Below are 24,091 nucleotides of genomic sequence, written 5' to 3'. Positions count from 1 at the left end.
ATAAGTCGACTATCCATCTAGACTATTAGTTAAGGAGAGGTGGGGGACGGGTGCCATGTGGCAGCCCCCGGGCCCCCACCTCCCTCACAAGAAGAAAAAGAGAACGCGCCCCTCGCGTGGGGGCGAGTCTAGACGCGGAGTGCCTAGTACATTGACTACCACACTAGAGATGACCTATGTGGGTTCATTGGACTTGTACAAGTCTGCGCGGGGCGATTCAACAACTCTACGATGGGGCGAAATGGTGTCGACTCTCAGTCAGTGTATATATGGAGTTATTTATGTTTAAACTAGGAGGCGGTGTGATTAGAGAGTTTGCTAATCTCGTACAGTTCATGAACGTGCAAAGCTACCATCTTCTCCTCTCTCTTCCCGAACTTCCAGTGTCCACCTCTCTCTCTCTCTCTCTCTAACATTATTCATATCACGTATCGTGTGCTGTTATAATCTATCGGGTAAAGAGGAAGAATCCTCGCATGTTTCCTGTCCTGGGCTTTACCTTCTCGATCTCAGGTGCGTGCAAAATTTTTACTTGGGCTGCAGCCTGCTATTCTCTCTTCGCCTGTTCTCTTCTTACTCGTCAGGGTTTCAGGTCCTTTATCTCTTACTCTCGGTTTCATTAAACACACACACACACACACGCACTCTCTCTCTCTCTCTCTCTCTCTCTCGTTGCAACTTGCATTGGAATCCGATAAAACATACGAGCTTTGGACGTGAGATTTCTCACCATTGTCTGTGTTTGCTTAGCTTTTCGCATTTTATTTAATCTCATCTTGCTGCAATTCAATTGTGCTCGTTCGTCCCGAGACTAGTGCATTTTCCCCACGTGCATTTTGTACCCCCCGCCCCACAGCATTTCTCAATGGGGAAACATCTGCACGAAGTTTCGGAAGAGAGGAAATGCATTGCCTTCTTGGGCAACGGAACGTGTTTTTGATACAATGGGCCTTTATTGAAAGATCAAGCGTCCTGCTGGTGGGTGGCCGCCGAATCCGCCGATTACCCAACCTAAGCTCGGTGGGGGCATCTGCTGTGATCCTCTGGTTCCTGGATGTTTCCATGATGCATGAGTCGCATTTTGCTTGCAGTTGCATCGTATGAAGTGTTTTCCTGCAGAAAGAATGCAATGTGAGCTTTTAAGAATGTGAGTTGAGATTCCTATAGATTCTCTTGCTCCGTGCTTTTGCCAAAAAAATCCCCCTTCTCTTCCACGAAAATGCTGCGCATCATTTCTTACAACCGTTTTATCTTCTTCTGTGCCTCTGGCAACAATGTTCCCTTTCCCTAGCATTCATATAAAGATATTCTCTTCTCTAGCATTTATGCAAAAATATTCCCTTATCCAGCAATTGATGCAAAAATGTCCCCTTCTCTAGCATTGATGCAAAAACCTTCTTCTGTGCTCCGTACAAAGATCTCCCCTTCTCCTGCATTCAGGCAAAAATCTTCTCTTCCCTTCCATGAATGCTGCTCCTTAATTCTTAAATTGTGTTATCTTCTGTGCTCTTTGCAGCCATCTTCCCTTTCTTAAGGTTTCATTCTCTAATCTAACACGAATTTTGGCGGGCTTTAGTTCTCGAGCCGTTGTTTTTCTTACATGCGACAATGTGCATCTCTATCTAGTTCATGGTTGCGTTGAGTGTTCCAACTTGGATTTCTCTGACACGGGCCTTTCCAGGACTAAATTTAACTCTTTCTTGTACCAGATCACTTGAGCGTCCATTGAGAAGAAGATGGATTCTAATTCTTTATCATCGAGACCTGGATATGCCATGCGCAAGGAGGCTGCGATCGAGGCCTATAAGATGGGCATCCACCCACTTGCAAGGGATTCTCGTGGGTCCCTTGAGGCATTCAGTCCTTCGGGAGAAGGTTCAACCCAAAGACCTCCTACTCTCAATGCACCATGGCAATCTGCAACCAAGCCTCCAGCAAGTGGGAACTCTGAACCACCATATCCTAAACAGGATGATCCAGCTTCTAAGAATCTGGGAGTATCTGAGGTTGCACCAGTGGCATCTAATAAAGCTGCTGCACAGCATCATCGGGCTGCTTCTGAAATACCACATTTAGATCAAATGAAAGAAACCGCTAGACCAGACTGCCCACCTGCTGCAAAAGAATCATATCATTTGGGCAAGAGAGAGAGCCGGGGATTAAATTCAACAACAACAGAAATCATGGCCGAAAGAGTTGCAGGGTGGGGTTTGGTGCTTAAAACTGACAACGGTTCTGGCAGGGTAGATGGTGTAAGAACCAGAACTTCTGAGGAAGAGCGAGAGTTTCGTCGTCTCTCAGAGGAGAGGAGGTCATTAAATTCAGGTACGTCTATACGAACATCAGATGATTCAGGATTCAGCAGTGATACATCAGGAGCATCTCGCCTCCCTCGCGTGTCCAGAGATGTGCTTGATGCTCTAGAAACATTCCAACAAACTTTCGTTATAGCTGATGGAACCAAGCCCGACTTCCCAATCATGTATGCCAGTGCTGGGTTTTTCAAGATGACGGGCTACACTTCAACAGAAGTAATTGGACGGAATTGGTTAGTTTCGTAGCCAATATGTTCTAACAGTCTTACAGGGGATCGTGCCTTGCCTAATCTCAATTTCGGGACTGTATTTCGTGGAAAGTCTTTGTATTTTTCCTTAGTTTATGCTTTGAGAGTGCCCATGTCAATTGTATGAACACGTGTGCTTTTACACAAGCTTGAGCCATAAAAGAGCAGTTATTATGTTTTAGGAGTGCTTTTCAGTGGTGGCCATTAAAGCGACTCGTCCTTTTTCTTTTTGTGTCTAACAAACAAGCGATGTGCCATATGATCAAAATGTCGAACAAACAATTTTTCAAGGTGTTGTGGTTTGCGCATGGCCTGTTACATTATTGACGCAAATTGGATTCTTGTAGAATTTGAGTCTTGAGATGAGTTAGATCATTGCAGCATTCAGATGTCATCCTATAATACCTTTTTTTTTTTCATTTCACGATGTTACAGCCGTTTCTTGCAAGGAGAAGGCACAGACCCTGAAGAAATAACTAGAATAAGAGAAGCATTGTATAAAGGTTCAAGCTATTGTGGTCGATTATTGAACTACAAGAAAGATGGCACTGCATTCTGGAACCTTCTCACAATAAATCCAATCAAAGATGATGATGGCAGTGTTCTGAAATTCATTGGGTGAGTAGCGTGCCTAACGTGAATTAATAGAGAATACATTTTCAGAATTCCATGAAGGTAAGTTCTTAAATCATCTGGTGCAGAATGCAAGTTGAGGTGAGCCAGTTCACCGAAGGATCAAAGGAAAAGGCAGTACGACCCAACGGATTGTCTGAGTCACTTATCAAATATGACGGTAAGCTACTCTTTGCAATTTCTGAACTAATCTTAAGTGCTCTGTTGAAAGAGGTATTGTACTTATATCCTGTCATGCATCTGCATCTTATAGCTCGCCAAAAGGATAGAGCTTCGTTGCAGGTCACAGAGATTGTGGAGGCCATAAAAGATCCAAAGCCTGCCACAAAATCATCAAACCAACAACTTCTCTACAGCACACCGCAGGCCATCTTAAAGCCGGTGCGTCCACCAGGGATGGACAAAAGTCCTACGATACCAGGTTTAGAAGGGGCTTCTAGAGAGACCAAGTCTGAGCATTTCCGACTTCCAGATGTGCAGGAAACTGTTACTCGGAAAGAGAATATGGCAAAACAGAACCGTTCGTCTGGTTTCTTCTCATTTCTCGGGTATCTACCTTTGTTAAATGGTATTTTGAATTCTATTTCATATTTTCTGCAAAGACCATAGGTATGAAAGTACTATGTTCTGCATCAGTTTACTGCCCCTTGCTGCTGCTTTCTTTCCAGGCAGTTTCTGAATGGACATGCATTTCTTTGTTCCAGCTTAGACAAGATCACTGGAAAAGGGAATGGAAGTCAGCCAGAGGCCACAGATCGGGTCATCGAGCCGGAGATTTTGATGACAAAGGATGACGATTTCAGTGACAATTCCTTTGACTTGGATAAAGAGAGGTTGAAGGAACTCCGCAGAGGAATTGATTTGGCAACCACACTAGAACGAATTGAGAAAAACTTTGTGATTACTGATCCAAGGCTACCAGATAACCCCATTGTAAGTATAAGCAGCACCTGGAGCCAGTGAAAAATCAAACTTGGAGTGGTTGTTTGTTGTATACAGTGTGAAAGATTTAAGCTGATGGGAGACTGCTAATTAACGATAGTTGTGGCCTTGGATCAAACAGATTTTTGCTTCTGACAATTTCTTGGAGCTAACTGAATACTCTAGAGAAGAAATCCTTGGCAGGAACTGCAGGTTTGTGACTGTTCAGTGTTCACATTACCTCAGATCTTTTTTTCTGGAATTGTGCAAAAAATTTAATTAAAGGGGTGCTGCAACTGGGTATTTTGGCTTTTGGAGCTGACCTAGTTAAATGCGTGGCTAGCAAAAAATCTCAGGACAGATGATTTTCCTAAAGTTAAAAGTAGGTTGCCAGGCTTCATTTCATGAAAGTTAATTGAGAGAAAGAACTTCCAAATAAAGTGTGAGACTAATGCCTCTGTTTGTACCTGAAAGATTTCTACAAGGGCCAGAAACTAATCCAGACACAGTAAGGCAGATTAGAGAAGCTATAGACAATGAGAGAGAGATCACTGTTCAACTTCTTAACTACACTAAAACTGGTAACTCTTCTTTCTTTCTTTTTTGGTTGTTTCCATCATAATGTAAGTTACTGGATTCTATGCCACATTATTCTGTAAACAAGTTTGACATTGGAAAGAATAAAGGAATCTAGAACACTTTTTCTAGGTGAATCTGTGTAATGTGAGACCAACTTTGAGAGTGTAGGCTTGACGGTATGCATTTGCAAGTTGAGATTACCATTGTTTTAATGGTACAGGACGGAAATTTTGGAATCTTTTTCACTTGCAACCTATGCGCGATCAGAAGGTAACCTTTTGATGGCTTGAGCTGTTTCTGTTGTGGCTTTTCCAGATTGTACCTCCCCATAACACAATATATGCTGACACTGCATGGCCCTGCCGGAACTCAGAATGCGTTTCAAGATTTGGAACCAAAGTGTGTGCTGTGATGTGTAGACAAGAGCACTCTGTTGGTTTTCTAATTTATGTCTGTATTTGTTTAGGGAGAGTTGCAGTACTTCACTGGAGTGCAGCTGGATGGAACTGAATACTTGGAGCCATTAACAAGACGGCTTTCTGAAAGAGTTGCATGCGAGGGTGCTAAGATTGTATGTCACTGCTCAGTTACATGGTAGAAATATGCAGTTGATTGAAATTTACTGAAATGGAATAATTGCTTTTTTGGTTTGTGATTCCATAGATACATGATACTGCCATCAATGTGAATGAGGCTTTGAAGGAACTTCCAGATGCAAATATGGTGAGTGTAATCTTTGAAGTACATAAACAATGTGATTGTCACTTATTTAAGTCACAAATATTGCACTTAACATAGCCTTTCTACGAGCCCTCTCGAACTCGTTCGTTACTCATGCTTGCTTTTATATAAGGCAAAGATGCACATACTTTTCCTCACTACTATGCCAATGTTGTTCCAGAAATTGGAAGATATATGGCGCATTCATTCGCAATTGGTTCTTCCAAGACCCCACAAAATCCACAATGAATCTTGGAGACTTATTCGCAAGGTACCTTTGTTTTTGTTCTGTTGAAGGGTGTTGTTGAGAAAAATGAGAATTCGAGGAGCCAAGAAGACTTTCCAAATAACATTCACTTGGAAAGAGGGAGAGACAGATGTCCTTCCTTCCTTCCTTAATCTAACGTTAGTGTTATCACACAATGCCCCTGTTCTATTTCAAAAGTGAGGATTGCAGTGATTACTCATAATCTACCAAAGGTTATTGCAGAAAAATGTCAGTGTGAAACCATAGCTTCTCAATTGATGATGGAGGGAGAATCCAGTGCCAACTTTTAGTTTTCTGTTTGTGCAGATTCATGCAACTGGGCAAAAGGTGCAGCTCAGACACTTCAGACCTTTGAAGCCACTTGGTTATGGTGATACTGGAAGGTATAAAGAATTCTTACCTCAGACTTAGTTTCTCAATTATATGGTATTGGAATGGAAGGTAACAGAACTACCTGGAGCTCTTATCTAGTTTTCACACTTAATGTGCCTATAAGTCTTGTAGAATCACAAGTTGCCTGAATCATTCATCTAAATGATTGTATGTGGTCCACATACTTTCTCACAGTTAGTCCACAGCATTGATGAGTCTGTTACAGAGAGGCTCATCAATCACATTATTGATGAGCCTAATCCACACCATTGACGAGTCTGTTACTGAGAGGCTCATCAACCACACCATTGATGAGCCATGATTCCGCGACTTGATAGGAGAGCTACATTCAAAAATGTCTTCGAAAATTCTGAACATCTCATTGTTAGCCTGAGGGTACACCTTGCTCCAAGTGAACGCATATGGTTGGAGTTGGAGTTGTCTTGGCAATTTTGCAACTGACATCTGAAAATTTTGACTGTGGTTGGGATTCAAACTCTTGAAGTTGGAGAGGGACTTTTAGGCTCCACAATCTATGAAAAGGTAAGTAGACTACTGGAGCTTGAGAGACATACAAGATTGACACTTGCAACATAGAAGATGGAGAAGATGAACCCAATATCATAGATATGGAGGTCAAAGCGTTTTTCTCTCTTCACAGCCTATAACAAAGGTTGCTATCAGAATTATATGGAAACTGGCAGGCATGCAACCTTTGTAACTCAGACAGCTGGTGGAAAATAGCAAACGGTTACATTCCCAAGTCATGGATGCATATGCCCATTTTCCTGGAAGCACTCAAGTCTGCGAGTCATTTGACACTTACAACCATTGAACTGGCAAGCCATTCGGTTCAGGCTGTATGCAAGATATATTCTGGAGAAGCATTCTCTTTATGAACAAGCTACATTAAGCCACTTTAGTTTATGTTCATGCACTGACTTTGACAACATAAAAGGATCCCAGAGCAAAACTGGAAGGTGGGCAAGTCTGCATGCACTTGTTTTCTATAAGTCTACTTACGAGGTTTTTGCTCAGCTAACTCTCCAGTGTTTCAACTTTGTATTTGTACTCTGGACATAATGCATAGTGTTTACTTGAGTGGTCAGAATATGGAACGAGCATGCTTTAGAGTATAATTTGATGCCTAGCTTGACTGTGGCTTCCTTAATTTACAGTGTGCACTTGGTTGAGCTCAGAGGAACTGGAGAACTATTTGCAATGAAGGCCATGGAAAAAGCTGCAATGGTGAAGAGAAACAAGGTAACAAATTTGGTGTTGGGAGGGTACTATATAGAGAATAATGGGGCCTTGATTGGCTCCTTAAATTCGATGGAAAAACTTGACCATTTTAGCAGAAGTCTGTGGCTCTTGGCTTAAGGAAGGCTGCTGATATCTGAAAAGCCATGTAACTTTTATGAGAAGGGTTTTTCTTTGCATATAATGTTTAGATATATTCCTTTCCTGGAGAAGGGTTCTTTGCAAATGATGTCTAGACATATTCCTTTCCTGCATTATGAGACTGAAATGTTCTGGTCAGGAACAAACTGCTGTTTTTGTTGATAGTGTGCTTTTCTCTGCCCGCATAAGCCTTCTTTCAGTCATGGGTTCCTTTATCTCAAAGCTGTACTCAGTCAAAGCTTAAACATGTTTTTCATTCACTCTCATAATCATCTGCCAGACAATGCGATCTTCAGGAAAAACTGATCTATTACATGATCTTCTTGAAGATTACTTTCAGAAAACTTATCTGAAAAGGTTTTGAACTAAGCAGAGGCTGCAATCTGGGGATAAATTATGGCGACAATCTATCAAAGTTGGGAAAATTAATGATCATTAGCATCCATGGGATGGGCTGAGTGCCTTGAAGCCCATGTGTCTCCAACGTAAAGAATGAAAGAGGGAAGCCACTTCTTCCTGAAATGGCAACTAAGCAGAAGTTATGTAATGCATATAGTCTCTAGACATATTTCCTTTCCTGCATTATGCGACTGAATTGTTCTAGTCAGGAACAAACTGCTGGTTTTGTTGATAGTGTGCTTTTCTCTGCTGCATAAGCCTTCTTTCAGTCGTGGTTTCCTTTTATCTCAAAGCCGTAGTCAGTCAAGCTTAAACGTGTTTTTCATTCACTCTCATAATCATCTGCCAGGCAATGGATTCTTTAGGAAAAACTGATCTATTACCTGATCTTCTTGAAGATTACTTTCAGAGAGCTTACCTGAAAAGGCTTTCATTTAAACAGAGGCTGCAACCTGAGGATAAATTATAGCGACAAACCATCAAAGTTGGAAAAATTAATGATCATTAGCATTCACAGGATGGGCTGACTGCCTTGAAGCCCACGTCTCCAACATAAAAAATGAAAGAGGGACATTGCTTCATCCTGAAATGGCAACTAACTAGAAGCTATGTGATGCATAGGAGACCTGAAGATGAGGATTCAGCTAGAATTAGAGAGCTGTCATTTAAGATTGGATTAACAAACCATGTATCTGTAGGTAAATTGTTTTAAGGACTGGTTTGGCATATGGTTAGTATGACGTACCACACTTAGATCTAAGTTCATTATGCCCCACAGAATGGCATATGGTTAGTATGACCTACTACACTTAGATCTAAGTCCATTATGCCGCGGAACAAGTCTGGAATGCTAATGGCAGTCTGCCTCTTGTGTATGGTAAGGATGGTTGACATGGAGAGTGGAAATGATATTGCCACATGCGATTGAGACCCATCTGTCCACATTGCAGATCCATCGTATTTGTGCAGAACGGGAGATTCTTGCCCTGATGGATCATCCCTTTTTGCCAACATTATATGCTTCATTTGAGGTACTTTGTATAAGTTTCTGGTTTTCCTGATTCTCGTGTTATTTAAAAGGATAATCTGGTTACAGTCAATATGGCAGGCTAATAGCTTGAATTATTATCCTTGAGACATGCTGGATCTTTTGAATTCAACAAAGAAATCTGTTTGGCAGTTTGCCTTAAAAACTGAAATAGGTAGTGTGCAATAATGTGATATCACTCATTTGAAAACAGGATAGTAAACCATTGCAAAGAAAAAAAAGAACTCAGTAACAATAGTCTGGAACTTGGGAACTTTTTGGGACACTGCTTTCAATTAACAGCATTTGGTGTGTTTTCCTGCAGACAAGAACACATGTGTGCCTCATCACTGACTTCTGTTCTGGTGGAGAGCTGTATTTGCTCTTGGAAAGGCAGCCTAAGAAAGTATTTCCAGAAGAATGTGCGAGGTCAGCTTCTCATTGTCTTGTTATAAAAGCTGTCTTAAATTACTGAGAGTCAAAATATCTTACCTATTTCTCATTATTCTGGTTTTTTTCATTGCAGATTCTATGCAGCAGAGGTGGTAGTTGCTTTGGAGTACCTTCATTGCCTGGGTATGACAACCTGCTGCTTGATTTTGTGCACAATATAACAGAATTTTGTGCACAGAATTTTGTTTAAGAACTATGTGTTAGAATTTTGTTCAAGTTTTCATTTTTGATGATGTGAGTGTTACACCTACTGATTTTTTTGGGATTCTTGGCCACCTCATTTGCACTGAACTAGTAACAATCTTGTGCTTTAAATAACAGGGGTAATCTACAGAGATTTAAAGCCGGAAAATATTCTGCTACAGAAGGATGGACATGTAATGCTTTCGGATTTTGATCTCTCATATTTAGCATTGTCTAATCCACAGGCAAGTCATCTTATTTTTGCAATCTGATTTTCTTTGTGATCATGTATGATATCTACTCCAATTTGACTTCCATGCACATATGCTTATGCATCTCTATTATGGAAAGCACAAAATGCATGCTCCAAAATTTCCTTCACAATAAAATTAATGATGACCTATTGCGAACTTTAGATTTTCATCTCTAGAGGGCTACTCTCAATATTTGTTACCTGCCATGTCAGGCATTTAGGGTACAATCTTACCGGCAAACCTGCAGAAGATACTGTTAGTCTCGTTGAGAATAAGCTGCTAGAGAAGACATGCATTTTCACTAGTGTATACTTATGTCAGGGTAGGAGCTTCAAGAAATTGTACAAAACTTCCAAATGCATGATGAAAAGGTAGAAGAAGACGGTTACACCTGCAGGAGTAATAAGTGGTTCTAGCAACTTCCCACGGTTTAACCTTGCAGTATAATTTTGTGGTTGTTGCAGCTTATTATACCTCCTAAATTGCGTGGAAAACAAAATAAACAGAAAGTTCAGCAGCCTCCAGTGTTTATGGCAGAACCTATTGCAGCTTGTAACTCCTTTGTTGGCACAGAAGAGTACATTGCTCCTGTAAGCAGTTTTTACTTACGCTCAAAACTCATCATACAAGTTGAAGCTGCATTTTAGGATGCTCGGTTGCTAAAAACAGTTGTCAAACTTGTTGGCATGGGAAGGTCGACAAGAGGGGCCATTACACTGCCTTGAGGCTGATATTTTGAGCATCCCTGTTGGTGAATCCATTAATATGTGCTTTTGTAGTACATAGTTCAACGTTGGAGGTTTTGATAAACATACTTCTCGTATGCCACTCCAAAATTATGCTTCCATCACACTCCATTCTGTCTTTGAATCAGTGACTTTATGTCTGTTATTTGGCAGGAGGTTATTTCAGGTGCTGGTCATAGTAGTGGTGTGGACTGGTGGGCACTAGGTAAGTTGTACCAGAATCTTTTTGCATTCTTTCTATCTATATGTAGATGCAAATGCAGACTGAATGATAAACAAAATGTTGCAAACGAGAAATAGTGAGGGGCATTATCTGGTGTATACAACAATGATACCTGAAAGACCTTTTCTTGTCCACCATCCAGGCCCACATGCACATGGAGTGCTGCACTTTGTATATATTTCGGGGGAAACATAGATTTGATATCAGATTGCTCTCATATTTCAGCTGCTTAATTTTTTCTCAATCATATTCTAAAACACCAATTATTAATCAGAATATGTGCATGTTTCTTCCAGTGGTTTGGGAGGTTTGAGTGTATGTACACAATTTAGAAACCCTGTTTTTTTCTGTAACTAACATGGTCATAGATGTGGATGTAGAAATAGATGTAGATAGATATAGGATAAGCACCTGTTACTAGCTGCATCATTTGGAGCATTATGGAACCAAAATCATTTGTGCAAGTGCTATTGAGGCTCAACTTTCACAATATAAGCCAAGTGCCACAACCACTGAGCTATTGTTGCCAAGAGGCACCTACATGAGGGGATGATGGCCTTGTGTGCATCATCAAGGGAACATCATCCCCTTAAAATTCTGTGCTGGCATTAAGGGAGAACTATTTAATGTGATCATCCCTTTGCGTAGGGCCTCTTGGCAACAACTCTTCAATAATTCACCATGGAAGGAGCTGAGTGACAAATCAAAATGATTGAGCCATTCTAGGTTTCACACCTGAGGCTTGCTTTCAAACTGCCAGTAGAGGATAATGTATGATGCACTCCTTCTAAGGCAATTGACTGTCCAAGAGAGTCTTTCAATGTTTGCACAACATTATTTGTTGTGGGCCTTTGGTTGATGATTCTGAACAATAGGCACAACATTTTTACAAACAATTTCTAGTTCTGTTCATGAAATGCCACCATTGTTTTTGAAACATTGTAGGTATATTGCTATATGAAATGCTGTATGGACGTACTCCATTCCGAGGAAAGACCCGGCAGAAGACATTTGCAAATGTTCTTCACAAGGATCTGACCTTCCCAAGACGCATTCCTGTAAGCAACTGCTTATCATCATTAGAGAATTTATGCTTATATTCTGTTTCAACTCAAAGTGTGTAAGGTGTTTCGATTCGTAAAAGTGTGTGTGTTCATGTACTAGTGTTGAACGTTGTCATCCTGTCCGGTTCTTGGAGACAAGTCTAGCTGTGTTTTTGTGTGTGTGCATTCACATGCATGCGTTTTATGTTTTTTTTCTCCTATTCTTGCAGACAAGTCTAGCTGCAAGGCAGCTTATGAATGGTCTGCTACAGAAGGACCCAGGGAGCAGACTTGGCTCACACGGTGGAGCCAATGAGATAAAGAAGCACCCATTTTTTAAGGGCATTAATTGGACATTGATTCGTTGCATGGTTTGTGTTATGCCTCGTGATTATGTTGCTTGTGGACAGATGTATCATGCTTTGATGTTTTTGTTGCAATCATGGACAGACTTCTGCTGCAAACTCTAAACTTTCTCTATGTTGGTTGAATGCTGTTTTTCAGAGACCACCTCCATTGGAGGTTCCAATGTTTCTGACTGTAAGTGATCTGGATGGGAATCCAGATGAGGATCTTGATTGGGATGATTTTGAGGCTAGCAATCCCATTGAGTTTTTCTGATTTGGTGAGAACAAGTTCTAAACTCTTCCCAGTGCCAATCAACAACTCCTAGTCACAGGGAAAAGCTCAAAGCAATGCCATAAATTAAGTAAATGCGGTAACCGCCTGACATGGCTAATGTCTATAAAAACTTGCATCACTAGACTTATGACTAGCAGCATTTGATACAAGGCTTTTATGCTATATATGTTTTGTCTTGTTGGAGTGAAGTAAAGTTTTTGTGGGTATAGGGATTGATGTTTCCTGTGTATAGTGAGCGACTAGCGGGTTGGTGACACTCAAGATTTCCACAGGTAAAATGAAGCATTACAAACTCCATATCAAAGAACAAAGGTTTGATTTTTGTAACTCTAATTACTTGCCATTGGGGAGTCTGTGTCTGTAGCAAATGCAAGGTTGACGATGTATCAAGTGCTTAAAGATGTGCCTGTGACTTTGCTAGGTCTTATCGTAGAGGCTTTTGGTGGGCATTGCAGAAGTAAATCATCTGTGTGGTAGAATGGCCAGCAACCAATAGACCTAGTTGCTGTAGATTAGAGAAGAGGGTCAGGTAACATTTGTGTACTCCCTTTGAGCTGATGTGCTAGTCACAATTTGTAGAGTTATCTGACTATGGCTTGCTCTTTTTAAGTGCATTATGCCTTTAAGCATGGAAAAACTCTAGCCCTGGCAATTTTAATTCTTAAGCACAAAGGCCTTCCAACACTATTTTTTGAATGAAAGCACACATGAAAGGTCATATCTTTTCATCACTCAACTGAGAGAGAGAGAGAGAGAGAGAGAGAGAGAGAGAGAGAGAGAGAATCTTATTACGAAAAAAAAAAGAGAGAATCTTGTAATTTTGTAGTCTTGGTACTTTTTTCGTAACTAATACAATTACCTATTACAAAACAAAAGAGGGATCCAAAATAAGGTCTATAAACTGAGCACAAGATTTGAATCTGAGGCTGTGAGTTGATAACTTAAGTAGTACAAAATAATAATATTTTGAAATGTCAAAGTGGAATGCAAACTATCATTGAAGAGCTAAATGGAAGCCACAATCTTTTAAAAAGGAACTAGTTAACTATTAAAGATGGGATTCATTCAAAGCATTTAACAGAATTTGTATAGCGTGGTTGTAATACAATCGATCAATGTGTTGAGCCAATGCAATGACACTACAAATGGTCATCATACGTGACAAGGAAGCAAATGGTGACCTCTTTATCAAAATCACAATTACAATGTCATGGGAAACTACCCTTTGGATTTCTTCTTTGATCTATTGGCTCTCTCTTATTGTAAGAGCCTTTGTTATTGCAGTTTGTGCATCTGGATTTGTGATCATATGAAAGAGGAGTGTTTGGAGATTTCCTGAAGTTCAATTTCTCCTTAAAAGATAAACGTTATGATTAAGAGTAAGGTTCGTGCGGGTTGAGAGCTCAAAGCCAAACATTGATACTCTTGCTTATTGAGAAAGTTGTATTAAGGTGATCACCAATATTACCCTTGCAATGGGAGAGTTGCATTTGCAAACATAAGAATTCTTGTTGCTTCTCTTGTAAAGTAGGTGATTGCTAAATGATGGATAAAAGAGAAGACTTGCCATTGGTGTAGCTCTTATTCTGGATGCCCCTCTCACCTTGAAATGGGTTCAGTGATTAAAATGATAAAATGATAAAAGAATGGTAAGTACCTTGGGTCAAATGTAAATATTTTATAGAATTCATCAATCAATTTGGGACACTTGTGCTCTTGGTGTTTGCAACCACTTTAGCGTAACAAGTACTAATTTTCCTCTTGTGAATGGAGGTATTATTGATGAAATGTATTAACATATGTCCTATCTATGAATGGAGGTCTTAATAGATGTGTTCTTAAATCTTTGGAGTGGACCAAACTAAGATAAGGAAAACGGTACGCCTTGATGATCTTAAATATATTCTACAAGAGTAGGACCAAAGTTATGGCTTTTCAAATCAACTTGATCTGCCATAAACCCTTACACCACCAACTATACTTTATGGTGCATCTCAGGAAGGACCTTTTATCTAACCATTCGATGTAATGAAAAAAGCGTTGAGCTCATCAATGCATCAACGTGGAATTTGATAAGGTTTATGATTGTATCAAATACACTATGTGCTCGCATAGATAGTCAAGAGTAAATGAGAGAGAGAGAGAGAGAGAGAGAGAGAGAGAGAGAGAGAGAGAGAGAGAGAGCATTAAAACTACCTTGAATTTATTAAACAATCAAAGTCATTTACATTTACATGATAGATGATAGATTTAAAAGGAGAGATGCAACTATGTGATACAATGCCAAACTTTTGGGGCAGTGTGCATGCAAGTATGCATAGCATTTACTCTTTGAGAAAACATGTGGATCATCCTACAATTTGAGTCAATGTTTGTATGTATTGATGACTTGGAGTCAAAAGGTTAAAATGTTGAGACCAGCGTTTGAAAAGAAAGGAACGAAGCGCATAGTAACTTTTAGAATTCCTATATGCTTGGATACCTTCATATTAGATTAGATAGATAGTGTTCTCTCACCTATGTTGTCGAGTGTGAATATTCATGAGTCACTAATCTACAGCGATACATTGAGCTTTAAAAAATAGCTAACATAAATGGGAGCCCTTGGAAGACCTAGGTATTGATCTTTGGCTTGTATACTCTAATGAAGAGATTATTCATATTTGCAAGCTTTACAAATGCAACTAAATATTAATATTAAAATCATTAGTGCACATTACTTAATAAATAGTAAATAAATTAAATTTTATAATTAAATATAAGTAATTATAAATTAATATTTAATATAATTATTAAATATGTTAACATGCATAATTAAATATAAATATTTTTATTTTGAAAAATGCTAATCCCTCTTTCTCCCTCCCTCGAGGATAAAAGACGTAGGGTTTGCTATCATAGCAGCATGGGGTGGATTGTTGGTCCCCTCTTTCCACTATGAGTGTCCATTGTGGCAACATGGCTTCTGTCATGGTTATGTGTGGCTTTGCCTTTGCTTGTGTTGGGTGCTTCTTGCTTGTGTTGAGCTACCCCAACAAATCTCTTGAGCTAGAGTTGACCAAAGTCGGGATTGCTTGCCTACATACAGAGAGAGAGAGAGAGAGAGAGAGAGAGAGAGAGAGAGAGAGAGAGAGAGAGAGAGAGAGAGAGGTGTTGGCTTGCTTGTGTGCATCTTGCTTGTGGAGAGTTTCTCTCATAGTATAATGATGATTCATGAACAACTTCCTTCGGCATCATTTAGAGGTGTCAAATGCTTATCAACTTACCTTAAGTAGTGATAAGATTAGGTACATAAAAACATGAATGTGGGTAGAAAAGATGAAGAAAATGATGACCATTTTGTGTGCGCGCGCGAGAGAGAGAGAGAGAGAGAGAGAGAGAGAGAGAGAGAGAGAGAGAGAGAGAGAGAGAGAGTTGCATATATCTTAATGTCAACTTTACTTGCAAATGTTAAGATCCCATTGCTTTCGTGCCACATTTACATTTCCCATCTTGAACCTCTTAATTGATTGTCTGGCTACCGTAAGCTTGCAATCATTGATCTCCCTGTTGAGATATCGAGCTCCACTCGTGATACGCCAGGGTGATCGTTGTGTATTTATGTCACCGACTTGTCAGTTGCAGATGCGGTTGGTACACCGTCCATGAATAATAGCTACATGATAGCTATCCTTATCTATTCTAGTTCGTGGCTCAGTTAGTATGCCACCTTAGTTAGTTGAGTTTGGTTTGAGACCCATATATAGGGTTCTTCTATTTCTTTGTATGAGAGTTCTTTTGGCTTCCACAACTAAGAAAAGAAAAACAGTTTTCAGCCTCCACCCTTGTGTGTCTTCTCCCATTGTGCAAGCAAGAAAGCTACAAGTGAGACTCCTTCATTCTCTCCCACAATCTTGACATGGTATCAGAGCCTTGTTCGTGGTAAGGAGCTCAAGGAAGCAAGTCAAGCTCGCGGTGTTCTGGTAAGAGGAGCAGTGTTGCTTTCATTTTCTGTTTTGGGAGCAGATCTCTGCAGGTAGCACAGCCGGAAAGTGCAGGAGTGCATTGTCTCAGGTTGAGACGCCCTTCGCGGTGAAGCAAAAGGGTAGTATATGCTGCGGGAAAGGGCTTTAGCCCTTGGCGACCTTGTTTTTTGATTTGAGGCCATTTCGGGGCTTGTTTTGGAGGCGGAAGTTTTCTGCACGCACTCAGGAAAAAGCCCAGTTTTATGCTGTGCAGCCACTGTTCTACAGGTCGGTGAAAAGTTACTGTAGAAATTGCATTGTATGCTTATGTGCAGAGACATTGGGAGTTACAGAATCATCCTTGGTTCCTGTTTATGCAAAATCGTCACTAGGAAGTGACTGTGTGGTCAAATACCACTTTCGCGAGTTTTGCAGATTTGCCCTTGTGAGGCTGAAGTTGTGTTCTTTGCAGTGACAGAACTTTTTGCAGTATTCTGTAATGGCGTCTGATTCTCTTTCACAGATTGTCACTGAAAAGCTTGACAAGAACAACTTCCAAGCATGGAAGTTTAGAATGACGAATTTTCTTATGGGAAAAGGATATTTTTGGGAGTTTGTTGCAGGAAATAAAGAAGAACCAGTTCTTCCTGATGTTCCCAATCAACAGCAAATGCAGGTATTCAAAGCATGGCATGAGAGAGCTAGGAAAGTTATGTACTGACTGTCTATCAGTATTTCAGACTATGATTGTGCATATTCAGGATGCAAGTACGCCAAAGGAGGCATGGGATACTTTGTCAAAAATGTATAGCACAAATACGCAAGCCAGGAAAATGCAGCTCAAGCAAGAGTTGCATAATGTACAAAGAGAAAATATGAGCATCAATGACTACCACATGAAGGTGAAGAAGATTGCAGATGCACTTGCTTCCATTGGGTCGCCAGTGGAAGATGATTTAGTTTCCGTGACATTGAATGGTCTAAGAAATGATTATGTATAGTTTCGAACATCCATTTCCGTTCGTGAAAGATTTCCTGACTTTGAGGAGTTGATTGCTCTTCTAATTTCTGAGGAGCAGAGAAATGATTGTGCATCTTCTTCAGGAGGAACTTCAAAAGAAGCTGTCTTCTACTCAAATGCTGGAAGAGGTAGAGGCAGAGGTAGAGGAGGCCGCTTTGGAGGCCGTGGTAGAAATCAGAATATGCAGCAAACTCAAGAAAATCAGTCCTATGGAGGAGGACGTAGTAACTCTAGAGGCAGGGGGAGCCAAAGAGGTCGTGGTGGATGGCAAAGAGGCCAAAATGCAAACAGTAATGTTGAATGCTATTACTGTGGTAAAATGGGTCATATGGTTAAAGACTGCTATAAAAAGCAGAATGATATCATGAATGGAAAACTGCAACAAGGGAACTATGCATCTTCTAGTAGACAGGGTGATGACAGAAATGAGCATTTGTTTATGGTGCAGCACATGAACAATTCTGTGATAAGTGCAGAAGAAAGCAATGATGTATGGTATGTTGACTCAGGTGCATCAAACCACATGACAGGTCCTGCAGAATGGATGGAGGATGCAAGGAAAATGGAAAAACCAGGATTTGTGGAGACTGGTGATGACACTGCACATCCTATTGTGCAGATTGGAAAAATTCCTTTGTCTATGCAGGATGGGAAAAAGAAATACCTGTCCGATGTATTTCATGTCCCGAATATCACCAAGAATCTAGTTTTTGTTGGTCAAATGGTTGAACAGGGCTTGCAGGTCAGATTTAATCCTCATGGATGCTTTGTTGAGGATATGAAAAATAAAGGTCGCCTGATAGCAAAAGGAAAGAAGGGCAGAATGTTTACGTTGGATGCAGACATGTCTGAATTGAGTGCAGCAATGTTTGCACATGGGATCGGTGTAGTTGCAGATATTGATATCTGGCATAAACGCATTGGTCATGTTAATGTACATCGACTTAAATCAATGCAGGCCCAAAATATTATTGCAGGATTGTCTAAATTCAAGGTTGTAGAAATGCATAAGGTATGTGAAGCCTGTCAGTTTGGAAAACATGCAAGGAAACCATTTCCTAGACATGTTCAAGAGAGTGAGAAGCCATTGGAATTAATCCACCCTGATGTGTGGACTACTAAAGCTGCATCTCTTGGAGGCTGTCATTATTTTGTCGCTTTTATTGATGACTATAGCAGAAAAGTTTGGGTGTATTTTATGAAAAAGAAAAGTGAAGTTTTTGGGCATTTCAAAACCCTTAAAGCTATGGCTGAAAAAGAAACAGGTCTGCAAATAAAATGCCTAAGGTCAGATGGAGGGGGAGAGTACCTCTCAAATGAGTTTGCAAAGTTTTTGCAGGAGCATGGCATAAAGCAGCAATATTCATGCAGTTATACCCCACAACAAAATGGAATTGCAGAAAGGAAAAACAGGCATATTGGAGAGGTATCTCGTGCCATGCTCAATGAAAAAGACTTGTCAGATTTTTATTGGGCTGAAGCAGTTGCTACAGCAGTCTACATAATGAACAGGACTCTCACTGCAGCAATACATGGAATGACTCCAGAGGAGAGGTATACTGGTAGGAAACCAGATATTTTTCATTTGAAAATTTTTGGTTGCATTGCCTATGTACATGTGCCAGATGAGTTGAGATCCAAGTTGGATCCAAAAGCTGAGAAGTGCATCTTTATTGGTTACTCTCTGCAGCAAAAAGGGTATAGATGCTATAATCTTTCTACTCGTAAGTTTACAGTGAGCAGAGATGTTTTTGATGAGATGAGTAGCTGGTATAAACCAGTAAATGTGATTGATGATGTAGATGCACAAAATGGTAATGCTGTACAGAATTCACAGCAGCAGTCACAAAATATTAGTGGACTTGGAGCGTCCTCTAGCAGTGGTTCACATTCTTCGCCGTGGACAGGCAGATTGAGATCAGGAGAATCTTCTCAAAGCAATGCAGATAGTGGTATGCAGGTATCACGAAAAGGAAAAGAGAAGGTTGATCAGTCCATGTTTGATGTGAATGCAGGTCACTCTTATGTGGATGGTGAATCCAGTGGCTTAGAACAGAGCATTGATGATGAGTTGGGTATTCCTTCTATTGTTACACCTGGAGTAAGGAAGACTAGGGATGTTTTGAGAGCACCTGGGAGTGAACCTACTTTACGCAGGTCTACCAGAGCTAGGTATCCTGTGGATAGGCTTAAATATGATGGATTTACAGCCATTCACTATGCATATATGGTCAAAGTGATACAGGAACCAGAACCCACTTCTTTTGAGCAAGCTATGGGAAAAGAAAAATGGGAGAAAGCCATGGATGAAGAAATGGATGCCTTGGAAGCAAATGCTACATGGGAATTGGTACCTTTGCCTAAAGGCAAAAATGCAATTGGCTGTAAGTGGGTTTATAAGGTGAAGCACAATGCAGATGGTTCTGTGAACAGATACAAGGCAAGATTAGTAGTCAAGGGGTATGCACAAACATATGGCATTGACTATGAAGAAACATTCAGTCCGGTTGCAAGGATGGCAACCGTAAGAGCAGTCATTGCTATGGTTGCATCAAAGGGATGGTCTTTACATCAGATGGATGTAAAGAATGCCTTCTTGCATGGTGATTTGCAAGAAGAGGTCTATATGGAGCAGCCACCAGGTTATGTGCATGCTGTTCATCCTGAGTTTGTTTGCAGGTTGAAGAAAGCCTTGTATGGCTTGAAGCAAGCATCTAGAGCATGGTCTGACAAGATAGGACAGTATCTTGTCACTATTGGCTTTCAGATTTCCAAGGCAGATTTTTCACTTTATGTGAGAAAAACAGAGAAATGTATTATGCTGCTTGCCATTTATGTTGATGATTTGATTATGACAGGTGACAGTGATGAAGATATCCTTCATGTGAAAATGCTATTGAAGCAAAAGTTTGAGATGAAGGATTTAGGAGAGCTGCGTTATTTCTTGGGCATTGAGGTGATTAGATCACCAAGTGGGATACAGCTCTTGCAGAGGCAGTATGGATTGGACATGCTGTCTAAATATGGGATGACATGCTGTAAGCCTATTTCAGTTCCTTTGGAGTAGAATGTGAAGCTGAGCGCAGATGCAGGTGAGCTTCTGGAAGACCCTACTATGTACAGACGCATAGTAGGAAGCTTGATTTATATGACTATTACCAGGCCAGATTTGAGCCATGCTGTTGGATTGGTAAGTCAGTTTATGCAGGCTCCAAGGAAACCACATTTGGATGCGGCTAGACGCATACTCAGGTATGTGAAGTCCACATTGCAGTATGGACTATTTTATGAGACTGGGGTTCAGATACAGCTGCATGGATACACTGATGCTGATTGGGCTGGTAGTATTTCTGATAGAAGATCTACCAGTGGATATGTGTTCTCTTTTGGGAGTGCTGCAGTCACTTGGAGCAGCAAGAAATAGCCTACAGTTGCCTTGTCCAGCACAGAGGCTGAGTACAGGGGTGCAGCAATGGCTGCATGTGAGGTAGCTAGGTTGCATAAGCTACTTTATGATATGCATCAGCCTACAGATGGGCCAGTTGTCATTTATTATGACAACATGAGTAGTATACACTTGGCAAATAACCCAGTCTATCATGCTAGAACAAAGCACATTGAGGTGCATTATCACTATGTGCGGGAGAGGGTTTTACTAGGTCTTATTGATCTAGTTTATGTCAGCACAGAGGATCAGGTAGCTGACATATTTACGAAGGCATTGGGCACAGAGAAGCTGCGCAAGTTCAGAGACCTGCTTGGTGTGCAGGAATTGGGATTGAGCTCGAGGGGGAGTGTTGAGATATCGAGCTCCACTCGTGATACGCCAGGGTGACCGTTGTGTATTTATGTTACCAACTTGTCAGTTGCAGATGCGGTTGGTACACCGTCCATGAATAATAGCTACATGATAGCTATCCTTATCTACTCTAGTTCGTGGCTCAGTTAGTATGCCACCTTAGTTAGTTGAGTTTGGTTTGAGACCCATATATAGGGTTCTTCTATTTCTTTGTATGAGAGTTCTTTTGGCTTCCACAACTAAGAAGAGAAAAACAGTTTTCAGCCTCCACCCTTGTGTGTCTTCCCCCATTGTGCAAGCAAGAAAGCTACAAGTGAGACTCCTTCCTTCTCTCCCACAACCTTGACACTCCCTTGTTGCTTCTCATGAGGGTGTCCATCATCATGTGAGCAATGAGGACTCTTAAGTAGACATTTGATATAGTTGCACATACTATTGATGATAAGATGAACATGGGATGGTTAAGTTCATGCATCTCCTCTTGTGACCTTTTAACGGATCAATTAACTTCAAGAGCTTTGATGATATTATGGACATAGCAATATTAGAAGAAGGTTAAGAATAAGTTGTATGCGTGCCAAGAATTGCATGTTGGGGGGACTTGTTTAAGCAACTATGTTAAATAGTCATAATATATGCAAGAAGACACACACTTTAGAACACAAGAAGAGAGATGGAGGCCAAATAAATTTCTTGTTGATGTTTTCTTCCTTATTCCTTACACAATACAATGTATATATTATGACTAAGGAAGAGATATACATGTGTAATTGATATCATCTCCTATCTTGAGCTAGCCTAAAAAATACATCCCTTGTATCCTTTGTGTCTACCACTTGGGCTTACATTAGGAAAAAAATGAACTCACAAATGGGCATTTTAGATCCCCCCTTCTCTCCTTCTTAAAACAAGGAAAAGAGGAGAGAAGAATAGTAAAATAATCCTTCTCTCTCTCTCCACTTTTGCAATTTCGTTTTTCCTTTTTTATTATTATCTACAAAGATATACTCAAATTCCTTCTCTCTCCTCATTCAAGAAGTCTTTTTCAACCAAAATTTATATTAAAAAAGGAGTTAGTTACGGGAGTGTGGTGCTTCGTTTTCAATGCAAAATGATTAGTAGATACGAGGTAATTGATTTTTTAATCGAGAATAAGGAAAATTAAACTTTGAAAGTTCCTTTTAAGATATTTTGGAGATTTTTTATATCTTAGCTTTTGGTAAAAAAACAAACCAACTAGTCAAATTTCGTGTTTTTTGGAGATATTTTTGGAGGCAAAATAGAAATATCTAAAATACGAAAATTCTTGGACATCCCTACCCTTTGAGCTATTTCCCCCCATATTTATACTTTCTCATGGCTCTGTTGTGACTTCTTCTCTGTGTTTATGCAACCTTCATTAACAGAGTGAATTACTTACACCATACTTTCCCTTGGCACCTTTGTGTGCCTCTCTGTGCATCTCCACTCTACTTTCTTGTGGCAACCAAGTAGGCTCGTTTTTATTAATAGTAAAATGAATACATGAAAGGAGGAGCTGTATATTGAGGTAGAGATTGAATATGCCTCATTATTCAAAAGAACCCAGCGTACCAGTGTCAACCCTAAGGTTTTGCAGAGTTACATGCAAATGGGATTGAAACATGTGGATTTGTGGGTTGATGGGGGAATCTACCCAATTGACCCCTTAAACAATATACCTCTAACTTTCTTAGGAATCACAAATTTAGTGAAGTATGTGTGCGAGGGTGAAAATGGGTTACTTGGTTATACTAGGCGGCTCAATGATCAGGCGTTCAAAGTATTTACAACTTGCCAAGCAACCATAAAAAATTACCATGATGTGATCGTTGCACATCAACTTCATATACAACATCTCATAGGATAAGTGATATAATTGAATGACACTATAATTCAACAAAATAATCAAATTATTTCAATGTAGGACACTATCCATGACATTGGTATCTCATATGAGGAGGTAAAGGCACAATTGGACGACTTGAGAAAGATCAACAGCAAGCTAACACAGGAGCGCAAACGAAAGAAGAAGCCAATCAATGAGTTAATTGTGAATAGTGGCCAGTGGAAGTGACGTATCAAAGCATGTAAGGTAGCTCAGAAAGAGAACCTAGGTGAGGGTAAGGTTGGGTCGTGTATTAGTAGATTGTTGAAGGCAAGTACATTGAAAAACGCTTTGAGCAATGGTAAGTTTAAGACTGTGAAGAAAAAGGTGATTGAGTGTACATTAAAAGATGTGTCAAATGAGTTCTCAATTGTAGATGCATAATCTATTTGTGACAGGGCTGGCATTAGCACGACGACTTACTCAAAGATATTCAAAGGTGTGAAGGTTGGGTTTGGTCGTGTGCTGAAGAGAAATAGAATCGTGTCTCTTCCTCAACTTTCAAAGTTAATAGAGACTCGACGGCAACGTAATACAAAGGTTTTGGAATTGATAGGAGATCCCATGTATGTTGAATGTGTGGAAACACTAAAGGTTGGGACCAAAAATGCATATGAGGTGAAGTTCACTGAACTCAATAATCACTATTTAGATTTGAACAAGGTGCAGTCGGCAATGGTAATGTACTATAATATGTCTGTTGAGGAATGTAATGGTAAATTGTAGTTTGTTATAAAATTAGATAAAAGTGAGGTCGTCAAAGGAGTAAAGCTTGAAAGAGTTAGTGTAACTCTGATGAATAGAGCTTTACAATTCGACAAGAATAACCCAAGGAACTTTATTGTTCAATTTGAGCCCCATGTGTGGTGGGCCGCTGTATTTGAAGTTCCTAAGGAAACATTTGAGGTGTTGCAGCTATTCTTTATGCACATAAGCATTTCAAGTGTAACGTGTCCACTAGTATCATCCAGGACACGTCTTAACAGTCCATTGG

The 24,091-nt window shown here is 40.1% G+C and overlaps 1 protein-coding gene across 6 annotated transcripts; it reads left to right on the top strand.

Moving 5' to 3' along the window:
- The first annotated feature begins 312 nt into the window (after positions 1 to 312).
- On the top strand, positions 313 to 13,099 carry LOC148025884 (phototropin-2-like). Of its 6 annotated transcripts, none has more exons than XM_087693151.1 (25): positions 313 to 513; positions 1,710 to 2,548; positions 2,999 to 3,181; positions 3,265 to 3,356; positions 3,450 to 3,744; positions 3,901 to 4,129; positions 4,260 to 4,330; positions 4,592 to 4,698; positions 4,917 to 4,966; positions 5,163 to 5,267; positions 5,360 to 5,419; positions 5,598 to 5,687; positions 5,991 to 6,067; positions 7,235 to 7,319; positions 8,807 to 8,887; positions 9,209 to 9,312; positions 9,410 to 9,459; positions 9,658 to 9,764; positions 10,238 to 10,363; positions 10,673 to 10,724; positions 11,688 to 11,800; positions 12,016 to 12,156; positions 12,290 to 12,410; positions 12,637 to 12,699; positions 12,792 to 13,099. In XM_087693151.1, exons 2-23 carry the CDS (start codon positions 1,737 to 1,739, stop codon positions 12,404 to 12,406), a joined length of 3,147 nt encoding a protein of 1,048 aa, XP_087549277.1. In that variant the 5' UTR covers positions 313 to 513; positions 1,710 to 1,736; the 3' UTR covers positions 12,407 to 12,410; positions 12,637 to 12,699; positions 12,792 to 13,099. The 6 variants fall into 6 exon arrangements, with proteins under 6 accessions (XP_087549277.1, XP_087549272.1, XP_087549275.1 ...); XM_087693146.1 differs by having other exon boundaries at positions 314 to 513; positions 12,849 to 13,099; XM_087693149.1 differs by lacking the exon at positions 313 to 513 and adding an exon at positions 526 to 592 and having other exon boundaries at positions 12,849 to 13,099.
- The last annotated feature ends 10,992 nt before the right edge of the window (positions 13,100 to 24,091 follow it).

The sequence above is a fragment of the Lygodium microphyllum genome, chromosome 14 (assembly GCF_053477565.2).
Source record: "Lygodium microphyllum isolate KBCC chromosome 14, Lygodium_microphyllum_v1.1.10, whole genome shotgun sequence".
Classification (NCBI taxonomy): Eukaryota; Viridiplantae; Streptophyta; class Polypodiopsida; order Schizaeales; family Lygodiaceae; genus Lygodium; species Lygodium microphyllum.
Note: the sequence above shows the minus strand (reverse complement) of the source record. Positions and strands in the feature narration are given on the sequence as shown.